Source organism: Lissotriton helveticus, chromosome 8 (assembly GCF_964261635.1).
Source record: "Lissotriton helveticus chromosome 8, aLisHel1.1, whole genome shotgun sequence".
NCBI lineage: Eukaryota > Metazoa > Chordata > Amphibia > Caudata > Salamandridae > Lissotriton > Lissotriton helveticus.
In genome coordinates, this window is record NC_136069.1 from 1,190,420,151 (window position 1) to 1,190,437,950 (window position 17,800).

The 17,800-nt window shown below is 45.6% G+C and overlaps 1 protein-coding gene across 2 annotated transcripts in view; it reads right to left on the minus strand.

Annotated features, from left to right (window-relative positions):
• Positions 1-17,800, minus strand: part of LOC144773229 (E3 SUMO-protein ligase RanBP2-like) — an 827,846-nt gene that overhangs the window by 688,703 nt on the left and 121,343 nt on the right. For both annotated transcript variants that reach the window (XM_078658128.1, XM_078658127.1), the window contains exons 4-6: positions 16,333-16,485; positions 8,645-8,875; positions 7,278-7,423 (exon numbers count right to left, since the gene is read on the minus strand). In XM_078658128.1, the coding sequence (XP_078514254.1) occupies positions 7,278-7,423; positions 8,645-8,875; positions 16,333-16,485 (530 nt within the window). The remainder of the gene's footprint in view (positions 1-7,277; positions 7,424-8,644; positions 8,876-16,332; positions 16,486-17,800) is intronic.

The following is a 17,800-nucleotide window of genomic DNA, read 5'->3' on the forward strand; positions in this document are numbered from 1 at the left end:
ATTGTTCTTTGAGCTAGTCGGTCCCAGATAGTCTTCTTGGAGCGGTAGGAGGCACAAACGAACAAGTTACTTACCTTCGGTAACGCTTTTTCTGGTAGATACTATATCTGCCTGTGGATTCCTCACCTTGTGAATATCCCCTTGCGTCAGCAACATTCGGAAATTCTTTTGTAGCTTCGCGCCGACGTGGATCCGGACGTCACAGAGGCACGGCATCGCACGCGACCTCGCTGACGTCACCGGCGCCTATAACAGGCCCACGCCGGCGTGATGACATCAGTTCCGCCCTTTTTTCCGTGCCATCGAGGCACACGGACGGACCGATGATAGTAGAAATATACACAGTATACGTAGTATAGAAATAAGGTAACACACACAGTGTGAAGCAAATGCAATAACAACATTTGAAATAAACATTTCCATGACAATAAAACAACACATCATAGAAACTCTGGCATAGAAGAGTGGACAACGGGGAGGCGGGTGGGTCAGTGAGGAATCCACAGGCAGATATAGTATCTACCAGAAAAAGCGTTACCGAAGGTAAGTAACTTGTTCTTCTGATAGATACATCTGCCGTGTGGATTCCTCACCTTGTGAATAGAGTCCCACAGCAGTCCCCACTCCCGGAGGAGGGTGTCCACTCTGCTATACCAGGAAATCTTGGAGGACAGAGCGAGCGAAGTGGCCGTCCCTCCTCACCTCGGTATCCAAGCAGTAGTGCTTCGCGAAAGTGTGGAGGGAGGCCCAAGTCGCGGCTCTGCAAATGTCCTCAACAGGTACACCTCTAGACAAAGCAGATGATGCAGATTTTGCTCTAGTCGAATGTGCTCTAATACCCTCTGGAGGGTCCTTACCAGCCAAAGAGTAGCAGATCTTAATGCAGAGCACGATCCACCTCGACAGAGTCCTCTTATGGACCGCTCTTCCTTTCTTGCAGCCAGCAAAGCCAACGAAGAGCTGGTCGTCCACTCGACAGTCTTTAGTCCTGTCCAAGTAAAAAGACACCGCCCTCTTGGGGTCAAGACGGTGTAATCTCTCCTCCTCCTTGGAAGGGTGAGGGGGAGGATAAAAGGTAGGAAGGGTAATGGATTGACCCAGGTGGAAAGGAGTCACCACCTTAGGCAGAAAAGCAGCCCTGGTCCTAAGAACCATTCGTTCAGCATGAATGGTCAGGAATGGGGGCTTGGAACTAAGAGCTTGAAGCTCACTTACCCTCCTTGCCGAGGTAATTGCGACAAGAAAAACAGTTTTAAAAGTCAGAAGCCTCATGGGACACTTGTGAAGAGGCTCAAAGGGAGCACCCATCAAAAATGTCAAAACTAGGTTCAAATCCCACTGAGGCACAACAAAGGGTGTAGGAGGGAACCTATTAGTAAGGCCCTTCAGAAACCTTAGAACAATGGGAGACTTAAAAAGAGAAGGCTGGTCAGGCATACAGATAAATGCCGACAGCGCAGACAGATATCCCTTCACCGTGGCAACAGCAAGCCCCTGCTGGGCCAGGGAAAGGGCAAACTGGAGCACATCAGATAAATGGGACCTCAAAGGGTCTATAGACTTCTCCCTGCACCAAACAACAAATTTAGACCACCTATAAGAATAGATGGACTTAGTGGAGTCACGCCTGGCCGACAAAATGACATCCACCACATCGTGAGGGAGAGAAAAAGAAATCAGGTTGCCCCGCTCAATCTCCAGGCATGAAGGTGTAAGGTCTGGAGGTGGGGGTGTAGAACCTGCCCCTCCATCTGAGAGAGGAGGTCTGCCCTGTAAGGGAGACGGAGCGGCGGGTGAGAGGAGAGGTGGAGAAGGTCTGAGTACCACACCCTTCTTGGCCAATCCGGGGCGATCAATATGACTTGGGCCCGGTCTTGACGAATCTTCCTCAGAACCCGAGGAATCAAGGGTATGGGAGGAAACGCGTAAAGGAGTTGATTTCCCCAACTCAACTGAAACGCGTCCCCCAAGGCTCCTTGCATCGGATACTGGAGACTGCAGAATGACAGGCAGTGAGCATTCTCGTGAGTGGCGAACAGGTCCACCCGAGGTGTCCCCCACATCTGAAAGATGTCGCGAACCACCTCCGGGTGAAGCCTCCACTCGTGATCGGCAGAGAACTGCCGACTGAGACTGTCTGCACGAACGTTCAGAACCCCGGCCAGATGATTTGCCATCAGACAAATCTGATGGTCCTGAACCCAGGACCAGAGACGCAGAGCCTCTCTGCAGAGACACTGCGACCCCACTCCTCCCTGCTTGTTGATGTACCACATCGCGGTCGTGTTGTCCGTCAGGACCTGGACTGACTGACCGCGAAGGGAAGGGAGGAAGGCCTTGAGCGCCAAACGTATCGCCCGCAATTCTAGAAGGTTGATGTGAAGCAACCTTTCCTCTGGAGACCAAAGACCCTTGACCTCCAGGTCTCCCAGATGAGCACCCCACCCGAGAGTGGATGCATCCGTTATCACTGTGGCCACCGCTGGAGGAAGTTGAAAAGGCTTTCCTTTTGACAGATTGCCTTCCACGCTCCACCAAGACAGATCCGCTGCAGCTTCCCTGGAGATCCTCACTGACTCCCCGAGATCTCCGTTGTGCTGATACCACTGCCTGCGGAGGCACCACTGGAGTGCCCTCATGTGCCAGCGTGCATGGTTGACCAACAGAATGCATGAAGCCATCAGACCGAGTAGGCGAAGGACCTTCAGGACTGGAACGACCGCTCCATTGTAAAATAAAGGAATCATCTCCCGTATGTCGTGAATTCTTTGAGGGGGAGGGAATGCACGACATACGGTTGTGTCCAGTACCGCACCTATGAACAGGTTGCGCTGTGAGGGCACCAGGTGAGACTTGGGTACATTTATCGAAAAACCCAACCTGTGCAACAACTGAGTTGTCTCTTGCAGATGATGGAGCACCTTCTCTGGCGACTCCGCTTTGATCAGCCAGTCGTCTAGATACGGAAATACGTGAATCCCCGTTCTCCTGAGATGAGCCGCCACCACTGCCATCACCTTGGTGAAGACTCGAGGTGCAGTAGTAAGGCCAAACGGAAGGACCACAAACTGGTAATGCTGTGACCCAACCGTGAAACGGAGATACTTTCTGTGAGACTTCAAGATGGGAATATGAAAATACGCATCTTGCAAGTCGATCGACACCATCCAGTCCTCTTCCAACAGCGCCTGAAGAACCTGTGCAAGAGTGAGCATTTTGAACTTTTCCTGCTTCAGGTAAAGGTTCAAAATCCTGAGGTCCAGGATTGGCCGGAGTCTGCCATCTTTCTTGGGGATCAGGAAATACCGGGAGTAGCACCCCTGACCCCTTTCCTGCTCTGGAACCACCTCTATTGCACCCTTTCGAAATAATGCCAGGACTTCTTCCTGCAAGAGAAGCAGGTGGTCTTCTGAACAATAACCCTGGCAAGGAGGGTAATTGGGAGGGAATTCCTGGAAAGGAAGAGCATACCCATTCTCTACAAGATTGAGAACCCAAAGATCCGATGTTATAAGTTCCCAATCTTGTAAAAAATGAGTAAGCCGACCCCCTACTGGGCCCACATGATCCGGAATGGCGGATCTAGGGCTGCTTTGCTGCGTTGGCCGGGGGTTGGGAAGGAGAGGAGGAGGAGGAGGAGGAAGCTTGACGACCTCTAGGACGGGGTCTTTGTCTGCCTCTGTATGACTTGTACAGCGTGTTCTGCTGCTGCTGCTGAGGCTGCTGCTGCTGGAATGATCTGTAAGATCGAAAGGAAGATCGGCCAAATCCTCTGAAACGTCTTCCGGTAGTACCTCTGGATTGAAGGCCTAAAGATTTTGCAGTGGCCCTACTGTCCTTAAAACGTTCCAAGGCAGTATCAGCCTTCTTTCCAAACAGACCTGAACCATCAAAGGGTAAGTCCATTAAAGCAGACTGGACATCAGCCGAAAACTCCGAAGATTTGAGCCAAGCAGCTCTCCTAGTAGCCACAGAGGAACCCATGACTCTTGCCACCGAGTCTGCAGTGTCTAAACCACTCTGGATGACCTGTCTCGCAGCCGCTTGGGTGTCCGAGATTACTTCTTGAAAATCCTTCCTGTCATCCTCAGGAACCTTTGGAATGAGTTGTTTGACAGAGTCCATCAACGCATGGATATATCTCCCCATCAAACATGTAGCATTGGTTGACTTCAATGCCATGCTGGCTGAAGAAAAAACCTTTTTAGCATTTTGGTCCTGTTTCCTGGATTCCTTGTCTCCAGGAACCTGTGGAAATGCGCCAGCAGATTTTTTAGAACAGGCAGCCTGCACTACCAAACTCTCAGGGAGAGGATGCGTTGTTAAAAATGCAGGGTCATCCGGTGCAGCTCTATATCTTCTTGCTACCGTTCTAGAAACCGCTGGAGCAGTCAAGGGTTTCTTCCAGACCTCATAGACAGGTTCAGACAACGCCTCATTGAATGGTAACATAGGCTCGATCACAGATGAGGGTGAATGAAGTACCTCAGTTAAAATATTGGGTTTATAATCAGCTGTAGGCAGAGTTATATTTAGTAAACTCGCTGCCTTCCTAATCACAGTGTGGTAAGGCACCACATCCTTAGATGGAGCATTCGATACAGAAGCCAGCTCCCATTCAGGTGACAGTTCAAGACCACTGGCTTCACCTAACTCATCAAAGGGATCCTCAGAATCCTGTAATTCTCCTTCCTCAGTGTCAGAATACCCATACTTTTCCTCTTCTAAAAGTCTCTGGGCCTTTCTCCGAGACCTTTCTTTCACAATCGAAGTCAAAGGATTCGGAATCGACTCCGACGGGGTCGCTGCCGGCGTCGAGCCCGACGTCGGACGAGGCTTCTCGACACGAGGTCGGACAGAATCCTGCCTCGGAGTCACGGGTATCGGCGTGGATGGGATCGGCGTCGATGGAGCCGGCGTCGTGCGCTTCGGCGTCGACGACACCGGTGGTGTCGGAAAATGCCAATGCGGCGGTAGAGCCGGCATAAAGGGCATGAAGGGTGCAGGGGCATACGCCTGCGGAACCCCTAGGTTAAAGGCCATAGGACCCGTGGGACCAACAGGTGCACCAGACGGGAACATTGCCCTCGAATACACACCATACATGGCGTTCAGGAACTGGGAAGGATCCTGACCTGGAGTCGGAAACTCAGGATACGGACCTCTCGGATGTTCCCGGGGAGGCGGAGTCGATACGACGTCGACCTCTTCTTCGGGCGCCGGAGCCGGAGTCGATGAACCATCGGGTGCCGGAACTTCGGCTCCACCATCCCCCTGCTCCTCACCTTCATCCTCCTGACCAGAAGGATTTGATGGAATCGGAGATTGGACCTGTTCCTGAGGCTCGGGTGAAACTGGATGCACAGCCTCTTCATGTTCCGACTCCGAAACCTCCACTTCTTTACACACGAGCTTGATCTGTGACTTTGGTTTCGAGCTAGAGTCCTTCCCAGAGTGATGACGTGACTCATGGGACTTCCTTCTGTGTTTCTTCTTCGAAGACTTCGAAGCGTGAGCTGACGATGACTCCGAGTGTGACCTCGAACGAGACCTCGATCTCGACCGACGAGATCGAGATTTTGACGACTTCTTAGCTTTTTTATTCTTGAGTTTCGCCATAAGGAGCTTTGTCTCCCTCTCTCTTAATGCTTTTGGAGTCATCTTTTTACAACAGGAACAGTCCTCGACATCGTGGTCCGAGCTCAAACACCATACACAGCATTCGTGGGGGTCGGTGATTGACATGGTCTTGCCACATTCACCGCAGGCTTTAAATCCCGTCTTCTTCGACGACATCTCGAAGAAAATGTAAGAAAGACACAATTACGAAGAAATAGTAACAAAGTTACTGGAAGCTACTACACGATCCCTGAAAACCGTTAGCGTCGATGACGCGGAAAAAAGGGAACTGATGTCATCACGCCGGCGTGGGCCTGTTATAGGCGCCGGTGACGTCAGCGAGGTCGCGTGCGATGCCGTGCCTCTGTGACGTCCGGATCCACGTCGGCGCGAAGCTACAAAAGAATTTCCGAATGTTGCTGACGCAAGGGGATATTCACAAGGTGAGGAATCCACACGGCAGATGTATCTATCAGAAGGAACGGTCTCTGGCCTCGTGCTCCGGTAAGAGGCAAAGGTTGCACACCTCATGGAGATCAGTGTGGGGAAACTTCGACCCACATTGAGGACACTTTTTAAATGGCGTCCTTTCCATGAGCTGGAAGATGAGGCCTGGGTAGGCCCGAAGGCCTTCGCCGATGACCGGAATTGAAGACTTCGGAGTTGAAGAGTAGCGTCGATTGGAAACGCATTCGAAACAATACAGTCGAGTCGGCGAGGATTGCGCACCGAAGGAACAATCGTTCCCAACACAGAGCGCAGGAAACACATCCGAGCCCGGTGGCAGAAAAAAACAATCTAAAGATGGAGCCGATGCCTATGCGCAATATGATCCAAAGGAGGAGTCACCTATCCCGTGACTTCCAAAGACTTTTCAGGACAAAAACAAACTGCAAACATCCGGGCCCAACACTAGGTGGTGATCTATGCACTGTGGGTAATCCGCAGCTCATATGCCTCGAACATATATATTATAATGTATATGATTTAGTAATATAGTAATATAGGGCGAAACCCACAAAGTTATCCAAAGTAAAAGTGAAATGTAAATTTCCCGGATCGCTAAGTCTGGAAAAATACTACCAGCAATTGTATGGATTTAGAGGTCGGAAAAAATAACAACAAAAAATAAGTAGTCAGGAAAGGAAAATGAAAACATACCAATACCAACATACCAATAAATCAGGAACATTAACTTGAAAAATAACTTGGATTTTCAAATTGCATTCCCTACAGCATTTACAAATCTAGAGGAAAATGTTAACCCAAAAAAAAGGCTAATTATCTATTAAAGATGGAAAGAAAGGCCATTGATGGTTGGTTGTAGGCAGAAGATTTGTATAATTTTTTCATTTCACGGTTTGAAAATGAATAAAAATTGATACAATCCTAAAAATAGAAACTAAGTCTGAACGAAGGACATACGCCCTCAAAATCCAGAGTTCAAAAACCAGGAAACAGCTGTAACAAAACAAAATCTAAGATGACCAAAATGTAACATTACAAAGAAATAAGAATTACAATGACCAACAATGTGGAGAGGCACTATCTTAAAGAAACACTCCTGTGACAGCAACAACTAGAACATATGAACAACATCACTTCCCGTGAGCACCATTTTGCAAGCACCTAAATTCATAACATAAAAAGCACAGTACCTCTGGAACGTTTTCCGGGACTCTTGAACATCTCTGGTCGAAAGAGTCAGCAACATGAGATTGCAATGAGCCAGCAGCAGCTCTTTATTGAGTGACCTCCATATAGTTTTATCTGACCCAACATTTTGGAGAGATTCTATATAGTCCTGTAAGTTTCAAAAGAAGGAGAGAAAAGGAACAATCCAAATATGTAATTTGTGTTGCTAAACATGGATCAATGAGAGTAACAACTGAAAGTATGGACTGAAATGACAAATGAACCATGTAACTGTTTCACTTTCTACAAAGGAAAAAAGCTTTACCATACAACTTTCTCTTACAGTGGAGTTTCAGTACTTCATGGCAGATAAATTGTGTAGAAGTGTACTTATTGTGCTTGCAACTGATTAACAGTTAGACCCAAGATGGAGGATGTGCATTTTTAAGACCTTGGCAGTACTAGCCGAAAATGCCCTTTTAATACGATAATTGTGAGTTTACAAAAAAAAAAAAAAGAACAGACAAAGGAATACCAGATGTTCGAGCGATGTAGTGTAAGGTTTCTCTGGATGACAGGAGGCCAGAGAAAGCCTGCAGTCAGTGGAGAGCCCGTTCACAACAATACTTAGTGAGTGGAGCCCCCCAAATGGTGGACCAATCCTCAGGGAGCACAGAAGTGGAGCAATAGACATTGAGTGGAGAGCGAGGTGAGCTAGATTGGATCGCCCATGGCTCATTCCAGGTGGCAAAAGCATAACAGGAAAGGCAGAAGAAGAGGCCCTAGGAGTAGGTTTCAGCATAGAGAGAGCTGTAAGAGGAGGCCAGAGTGAAGAAGCCGCAGGCTTAGCGGAAATCAGACATATTGGGAACCAAGAAGCATGGCAACCAGGAATCTCAGCGGAGGCCCACAACCTCATAATACTTCCTCCAGCCCGCGCTGACTCTCTTCCCCCCCCCATCTTCAAGTGGGACAAGCTATGGACTGACTAGGTCCATCAATAGGGACAGGCTTAAATAGAAACATAAATGAGACAGGGAGCATACACCATACATATGAAAATGAGTTAATCCTTCAACAGCAACATTATTTCACCCATTTAGTAAGGCAAAAAAAATACGTTAGTTGATAGGTCTACTCTTATGCAAACCGGAATTATTTTTACTTTTGCTAGATACATTTGTAATCACAACTGTTATGACAAATAAGCATAAAAACAATGTTAAATACTAAAATGTAATCTATTATAAAACCATAAAAGACAAAACAACTCCAAACTGTACCCCGCTCTGTGTAACGTGCGCAAAGCACATATTGTGGAGACATTGAAGTAGTCAAAATAAGCAAAAGGACAATAACCCACTAATTCAAAAATCACATATAAGTATACCTTCAGTATGTGTACAACACAAGAACACCACTCCAAGCTGGCACGCAAGGCTCCTTTCTTCTCTGCATTGAGACAGTGATTCACTGCCTCTTCAAGCCTTTTATCAGATTGGTACAGTTCCACTAGTCTGATGTTCACATAGACGTCATCTGGTCGGGCATACAGCTCAGACTGAATCAAGTCAAATAGTTGATTCCATCCTACTTCACCTTTAATATTTAGCAACTTCTCCTAATTAATAATAAAAAGAAGAAGTTATGTCATAAACTAAGGCATTTCTGCTCAGCTTTTAATAGCTAAAGGAAAGGACCTCCATCACATCAAAGTAATTTCATAATGCTACGCAAAACAAATATATCTTTTGGGAAAATAAGACAGAAAGTGATGGTTTGCAATGCAAAATGTTCATTTCCATAGACACAATGAAAACAAATCAACCATGTTAGTTTTACATCACCTATATAAAAACAGAAAGTAAAAGGATGCTCATACTAGTACTTATGGCAAAATAAATACAAACGTACACGTGCAATAGTGACAACTTGTTGGATTAACATGTAAACAGTGCAGTCATGTACGATCTAGGTGAAAAGCTTTTTCTCAAATGTCAACCTTCTAAATATAATAAGCTATGGGAAAAGTTGCAAGGTTGTTCTTCTGCCTTAAAAGTTCTGCAACATGACAAAAAGAATCCAACTGAGAAAAGGGTTTAAAGCATTTGATTTTGGGTGAAGCAATTCATGGAAAGACTATACTTCAATCTTTAAAAGTAAATTACTAAATAATCCGTAATCTTGGCAAACACTGGTATGTAAAAAGATATCTAGAGCAAGAGATCTTGCATGTGAAGACATCAGGAAACATGCTACTTCTGCAGCAATATTCACTACCTCAGATAATATGAAGATATGCCAAAACCGTGTCCATAGACCCATGCTGAAAAAGCACAAGCAATAGCAAAAGAGTGGACAATCGAGCCAGGAATGGCCTTGGAGGCACAGGATGGCCTCCTGAGCAATATGGTCCCAGGTGATGCGAGAGGCCACCCATCCGCAACCGGGGGTAGCTTTTGTAAGCGTGCCTCAAGTGGTAGACATGGAGGTGTTGCGGGTCAGGCACGTATCTACAAGAGATGGTGTTTATCACCACACTGTTTAGTCACACCTCCATGCAGGTAAAAAACTATAGTGCCACCTGGTCAACTCCAAAGCCCCACAAATGAGCCAGGTATGGAGCCTTACAACCCTACCCTTCTTTAAAAACAATTCGCTGGCCCCTCGAGACCGGAATCCCCCACACCCCTCCCAAGCTTTTAAAAAAAAAAAAAAAAAAAAAAAATTGCCAGATATCCACTACAAATTTGCTGCATATTTTAAACCCCCACCAGGGCTAGGGGAGCAGGGTATCTTGTAAGAACGCAGACAACGAAGGCATATCTGGTCCAACCCATCGAGTGAGTAAAAATGGTCCTACCATTTTTGGTTTTCTGAAGCTTCCGCCTAGCGGCTGCAAACATCTACTGCTCCCTCTGGGCGGGGGCAATGCTGGCTCCCACAGCATGCAGGTAGACGGTTGGGCCCAGGGGTTCCCTTATCGTGACCAATGTATTGCTTGGTGGGTACCAGGGCACACAACAATAAAGTTATGAGGTCCAAGAGGATGAAGTCCCCCGACCTCAGGGATAGTCACCAGGGCCCCATTGAGCTCAGAGAGGTGGTGCCATTCACCCCACCAATAATAGCTCTCAAAGCCAATAGTGGCGGGGGAGGGTGGGGGGTGGGTTGGTGAAGTGTGAAGGGTTTACCACAGGGCCTAACGAAAGGCTGTGCGGAGCAGGGGATATCTTTGCATATGGTAATAAAATATAATTACTTTAGGTAAAAAAAATAAAGCTTTAGTAATGCACTGAAAAACAGAAAGTTTAAAATGACGCCATAGTTAGGTGAATAGGTCAGTGACAATATAACATTAAAAAAAAGCATCAAATATCAACCACAGAAATTCACCAGTTATAGTTAGCAGAGCTAACTGCCTCAGCCGTGCACTGCTTAGGACCTCACATATTACATCACTCATGACATGTTCTATGACCTCATTTACGACATCACTGATGTGTGTGTGTCTATCTAGAGTTACAGCCTAGTTTCCAAAGGAAAGCTTTTTTTTGCTTTGCCAACAACTTCGGCGCCATTTGACGAATTCTACCAAACGTTTCAAAACTAGTTTGACACTCACTTCAGCTGCTGGCTTGAACGTTTCGGGGTGATACGTCAAGCGGTGTCTGAGACAAAAGGGGGGGGGAATGTTTTTTCTCCATGTTAATTCCCATAGGAACTGTAGACACAGCTACAACCCTAACTGCTGAACGGAATTACACCAAATTTGGCAGAAAGGAAGATATTGGTCCAGAAAAGTGTCTTTTTTTCTAATTTGGTGCAAGTCCGTTCAGTAGTTGCGGGATTATTAAAAAAATTTAAATTTGTATACTTAGGAACGAAGATCTTCCGAGGATCAGACTCGATTTCAGCAGAGTCCACTCAAAAAAAAACGCAAAAGAAAAAGAGATAGGATCAAGTTAGGAATACCCTGACTCCCTAAGCCTCTTTGGGGGGGGCAATAAAACTCTTAATTAAAAAAAAAAAAACTTTCAGCGGGAGACATGCTGGAGCTGCTGCTCCTGCTGGAAAAAAAAATGAACTCCTTTACTAATAATCCCCCGGGAGGCCCGGAGGCATGGGGAATCAAAGGAGGGGGGCACATGGGCCAGATGGTGAAGTTTGATGTCACTAACCATGTCATGAGTGATGTAATGTGTGTGAACAATAAGCATATTGCCCTCCAGAATAGAAATATTTCTGAGGTAACGGAATCAGACCATCTAACAAAAATTATAAAGAAATTGAAAACAGAAGGTGCAGTAGGCACCCTACTTTACACCATTCTTTAATGAGCTGTTTTCGAAAAATCGAATTCCTAAATCATGGAGGAGCAGTATCTTTCAGCCAATCTTTAAAGGTGGAAATCCGACAAATTATAGACTCATGGCATTATTAGACATGGAAGCCAAGCTATCTGCAGCGTATCTGCTGGCACATCTGAAAAAAATAGTCAGATGACAACAAACGCATTCCCAGGACCCAAATAGGGTTCAGGGTCGGTGGAGGAACTAACAAATCCTACAGCACTAACGTTATTAGCCAAAAATGCCAAATACAAGAACAACTGGCTGTTCGCCTGCTTCGTGGACCACAAGCCCGCCTTCGACCGTGTGCCCTGAAGACGCCTATGGAAAAAAAAATGGCCAATTTGGGTATCCCAAATAAGTTATTGAATGCCATCAAAGAACTCTACACAGGCACCTAGACACAGGTAAAAATAGGGGACGATACTAGTATAACAAAGAAAATAGATACCCACAACGGATTAAAGCAGCCCCCAGTCTCTTAAACTTGTATTTATCTGATCTTGAAGAAGCTCTCTGGGATGTCAACAGTCATCCACCATTATTGGCAAATGAGGAAATAGGGTGCCTCCAGTATGCTGACGATATAGTGCTGTTATGTCAAACCCCAATTGGTTTACAAGGTGGAATGAGCGCATTAACCAAGTACATGGAAGTGCAAGGGTTAGAATTAAATTTATCAAAAACAAAGGTAAAACTGATACTGGATGCAAAATATAAGAAATACACGTGGTACCTGGATGGGAAAAGTACCTCCAAACAAATCTCAGATTCAAGGTCAAACAAAAGCCATGTTATAAATCACAGCTCACCGCAATGCGGGCAAAAGCCCAAAATTTCATATAGTGCTACGCAAACAAATGATGGACGGAATCCTGAATATTTCATAAAATCACACCCAGTCAGGAGATCTGGGTTAAATCCATCGTTCTTTTGCTCACCATGCCACCCCAGTTTAGACCCAGCCATATGCAAATCAGTCTTGACCCTGTGCCTCATGGGAACAGTCCAGACCGAACTGCCAAGCCAGTTCCTCCCTGGACCGGAAACAAGCACCCTGGGACCGGATTCTGCAAAAAAAGCAAAAGAACTATGGATTTAACCCAGATCTTTTGATTGGGGGAGAAGGTTTGCATTGTCAGCATTCCGTCCCCCCCCCCAAAAAAAAGAAAAGCCTGGCAGTACAGTCTGGACTGTTCCCATGAGGCACAGGTTCAAACCTGATTTGCATATGGCTGAGTTCAAACTGGGGTGGTGTAGTGGGCAAAAGAACGATGGATTTAACCCAGTTCTTTTGACTGGGGGAGAATGTTTGCATTGTCAGCATTCCGTCGATCATTGGTTTGCAGTAACACTTTTCGCCCTAAGTGGGATGGGTATTTCCAGACGTGGGTCCCTTGCTCACTGTGCCACTGGCTTCAAGCTAGCCTGGTTGAAGAATTGTGATATACCCTGAAACCGGTCCCAGGGTGCTCGTTTCCAGTTCAGGGAGGACCTGGCCTGGCAGCACGGTCTGGACTGTTCCCATGGGTCACAGATTCAAGGCTGATTTGCATATGGCTGAGTCCAAACTGAGGTGGCATAGTGGGCAAAAGAACGATGGATTTAACCCAGATCTTTTGACTGGGGGAGAATGTTTGCATTGTCAGCATTCCGTCCATCATTTGTTTGCTGTAACACAAAATCTCATATAGGGCTTCAAACTACTAAAAAAGAAATTAAGCTGTCCATCCCACAGCCATCTACTGGCGGTTATGCTCACACAGCTAATGTCAACCGTGACCTATGAAATAGAAATAATGAGGGATTGCAAAATTCCAGTTTGAATAACATCCAAACAGAAGTTTACAAAAACTTCTTCCACATACAACAATCTGCATCACCTGCTCAAGTTCGACTTGAGTTTGGCTTGTCCAATCAAATATTCCGGAGCAAAGGTGCACTCAAACTATGCGGGAGGCTACTAGCATCTGAAACTGGTTCATTAAAATCTGTGCTAGAAAGAAATTGGTATGCAAAAAGAGAATAAAACAGGGTTCCTGGGGTTGCTATCTAACCCAGGTAATAGAGGATCTGTGCGCTCAAGACATTTGGAATTCTAGCATCAGGAAAAAGGCCTTCAATAAAGTAATCAATTTAACAACAAAACTCCTGTCGCATTAAACAGACAAGAACATTCTATTACAAAGACGTTATGCCTGGAAGGTGATCGGCTCATATGGTACAAGGAAGCCTCAGGAATATTTATCAGCTCATTTTTCTGTGGCTTTAAAACATACATTTATGTAATTATGCTTTGGTATGTGGGAAACAAAGGATCTCATTCCTTCATGGAAAGATTAAAAGCATAACTGAGACTGCAGACTGTGTGATTATAAGTATAAATCTCTCCAACATATTCTCTGTGCATGCCCAAAGTTATTAAAAGAAAGAAAGTTATTATTAAAAGAAATATTTAATAAAATGAAAATTCGACAACGCAGAGAAGCAGTTATCACCTTGCTATGTGGGACCTCAATCCCCCTAGTTTGCAGGGGGTATCATTTTTAAAGCTGTATTGAAGGAACTAGGTCAAATTCCAGTGGAAACCTAAACAGAGTTTTAAAATATTTGGAAATCACAAAACGTTGCAAAGAAAACTAGATGTTACAGAATCATAGTTTTATACATTGCTTTTGTGATGGAGAACTGAAATTTTACTCAATGTACATTTAAATGTGGAACAAGGATTATTTGTTTTTAACTTTCTATAAATTATATTTACTACGATTCTTTTTAAGCTGTAAATCGTGATGCGTTGGTGTAATGTTTTTTTTTTAAATTCCGAACACTTGAACAAAATTTACTGTAATTAAGATGTAATATGTGAGCTCATAAGCAGTGCATTTTGGGGGGCGTAATTTATAGTTAGTTCAGGTAACAACTGCTGAGTTTCGATGGTTTTGTATGAGTGAAATTGGAGCTTAGTTATAACATCCCTGAAACCTTTGTTTTTTCAGTGAATATGTATGAAATTAACAATTTTTCTTCAAACATAGGTTAAGAGTTCTGAAAATAAAAACAAAGTCCTGAAAGAAAATTTTTCAATTTTGTGATATACAGATTCAACAAAACAAAAGCTTTTTACTTAATAGGTTGGGCTGTACACTGGAGGGTGCTTACAAGTAGCTGGAGAGCTACCAGTAGCCGATAAGCTACTCGTTGGAAACATCTGGTGTACATTTTTTTTGTTCTGAAGATGTTCTAAGATGTTTGGAACCCAGAATCATTTCAAATGGGCATACACAGTTAGGACCTTCCTCCCCTTACAGTGGCCAGAAACTAAAAGTGGAAAGATTTCTTATAAGAGAGATGGTGCGAGTAGACATTTTAAAAGCCTGGTAGCTAGAGAACAGAGATGAGAAAAAGAAATCAGATTAAGTATCAAAGGCAGGACAGTTAAGTACAGGTACCAAACAAGGCCCTAGAAAATTAGACAGCCAGATGTAGGATTCTCGTCAGAAAGGGGTAAGGTGTGGTTCACTTTACACCTCTGTTGACATCAGAGCTGTGCTCTTATTTCAGGAAAACAGCTACAATATAACCCTTTACTAAGTGAGGGTGGCTACTTCGCCCCCACCCCCACAAAAACAGATATGTGGTGACCTGACAGTGAGATTAAAGTTACAGTCACCCAAACCCTCTGGAGAGGCTGCCTATCAGCAGTTGTCAGGAAAAGACAGTTCAGTCCCCATAACTCAGAAAGTGTCATGTATGTGAGCCATGAGGTGAGGAAAGCCAAACTGCCCAGTACTAAGCAATAATCAAGAACAGCATCATCTGGGTTGATGAGCTGCACCATCACCTTCTGACATCAATAATGTAAGTTTGCAACATCCGTGACAGAATCTGTACCCATATTTTGCCTTCATCACCTCTCTTCCGAGCCCCAGACAAAGTAGGAGGCAGTTGGCCAACAAATCAATGGAGTGGGGTCCAGTTCGGTTAGCTGGAAAGTTTGTCAGATTTTAGAACCCTTGGAAATACCCTTGTAGATCTTACATTTCTGGAACCACCAACATTTACGGCTGAAGTCAGGACCTAACTCGAACGACAAGATTCTTGTTCAACTAGTGACATGTGTGCCCCGAGTGAGACGGGTTAACGGAGACTAGCAGAAACCAAGATGCAGACCACTACAGGAAAAATCATGCTAGGTCTACCCTAGTGAGTACTGGTGGACCAGCCCATCTCGTCCTATCACAAAGTATTCAGGACTATCAGATGGGCCTATAACTGGTAGGTGTACTACAAAAGGGCTTGTGATTTGAACTGTGCTCTTTACTGGATACTGATGACCAAATTCTCCCACAACTAGGACATAAACATCATGTACAGCACCAGATGCTTTAATGAGTAAGCTCCCAGTTTTCTGGGTGGAGGGTTTTTGAAATGCATCATTTTTACAGAGCACACCTTTCATTCTGATTTTGATAATAGATTCGTACAACACAGATGAACAATGAACTACAGAATTAAGATTTTTCATTCAAGAACTGGTGCAGAGAAACTGTAAACTAATAAAATCCATTGTTGAAAAAACATAAATCTAGCATTACAGGGGGTATACAAATGTGTGTGCAGTGTTACACAACCCGACAGGTGGTAGTTGAAATACTGGAAGCAAAAACATGCGTATTGCTGAAATAAGAAGTTACTCTCCAAAATAACAAGATATTATACATACTTTCAGTTTGAAAACTGCAGGGCTCCCCGGAAAGAGTTTGGATGCTCGTTCTACCCAATACTGTGTTCTTCCATCATCAATGTTCTGATCGCAAAGTAATTGTGCAATCTTCAAAACAAGGTCCTTCTGTGTAGGATTTAACTCTACTGAACGCTAAAAATGTCAAGAATAGAAAAAAGGAAATGAATTTAGAAATGCTGTCTATTACACACATGGTACTCACTCATTGCTGTAAGGCCACTCATTTTGTTCAAACAAGCAACTCAAAATATTTAGACACAAAATATGTACAAAATAACTCAAGTCATTTCTTTGTGTTGGTTCCGTGACCAAAAAGGGCCCCACAATCTAGATCAACGACAACTAAAGCGATATTGAATCAGTAGAATACATGCAACACAAAGAAGAAGTTGGCATTCATACAGTTGCAGTGATGTGTAAGAAACTACAATTAGTTAGGCCTCCTAAAAAGTATTAGTGAGGTTCCAAATTTACCCAACACACGTTTGGGTCCCCATCTCCATGTAGCTGCAGACAAATCAGGTGACTGCACTATCATCCGATTAACAACTGAGTGAGATACAATTACTTTCAGGCTGCTCAGCAGCATTTATAATTACAATAAACAAGCATTGGCATCGCCAATAGGTCTCGCCTTTGGGAGCCTAGAAGTGTTTAGCCATGCAACAGTTGATTTTGTTGCACCAAGGATATTGTGCTGCGGGGGCGTGGCCAAGCAGCATGGCCGACAGGACATGAGCTCCACCAGCTCCTGGCCTGAGGACCCTGGAATCCTGCTTATTTATCCTGTTTGGGCTCATTGACCTTGAAATCGGGAATCGAGGGCTCCCCTCCCATTGGTAGCCCCTTAATCAAGCGGAGGAAGCGGGACTCCGCGAGTGCAGCAGCGGAAATTGCTGGCGCTGTGGGGCCCCGGACTTCTGCCTACGCGAGGTCGGGGTCTGCGGCCTGTCCCGGAGAGAAGACGGACTGGCGGACCTGCGTACCCGCGATTTCCAGGGGGCACGGCACCGCTTTTTCAGACTACGGAGCCCGCTGTCAACTGGGGCTCCGTGTTGGAGGGGTCTGGAGGCTGCCGGCAGGTCCCGCGGAAGACCTGCCCTGATTGGCGTCGATCCCAAGGCTGCGGCCGCGAAGGCCGGCCTTCCTCCCTGGCGCCACTTCCCCCGTGCCGCGGGGGACTCCTAACCCGGCGGACGCTGCCTGTGAAGGGGACCCTCTCTGTCCTGGAGGTCCCGGAGAATCGACACGACGTCTGTGGCGGAGGGCTGGGGGCGGTCCTGATCGACTGAGAAGCCCTGGTCTGCGGCCCTCTCTCCTGCTACGCCGGTGCCTCGACTCCAGGTGGGTGCGGCCCTTGAAAACAGCGGAGGGCCCCAACCTACTTGTGGAGGGGCTCACTGACCCTGGACGGCTCGCCGAGACGGCCCGTGCCATCTGTGGCCCG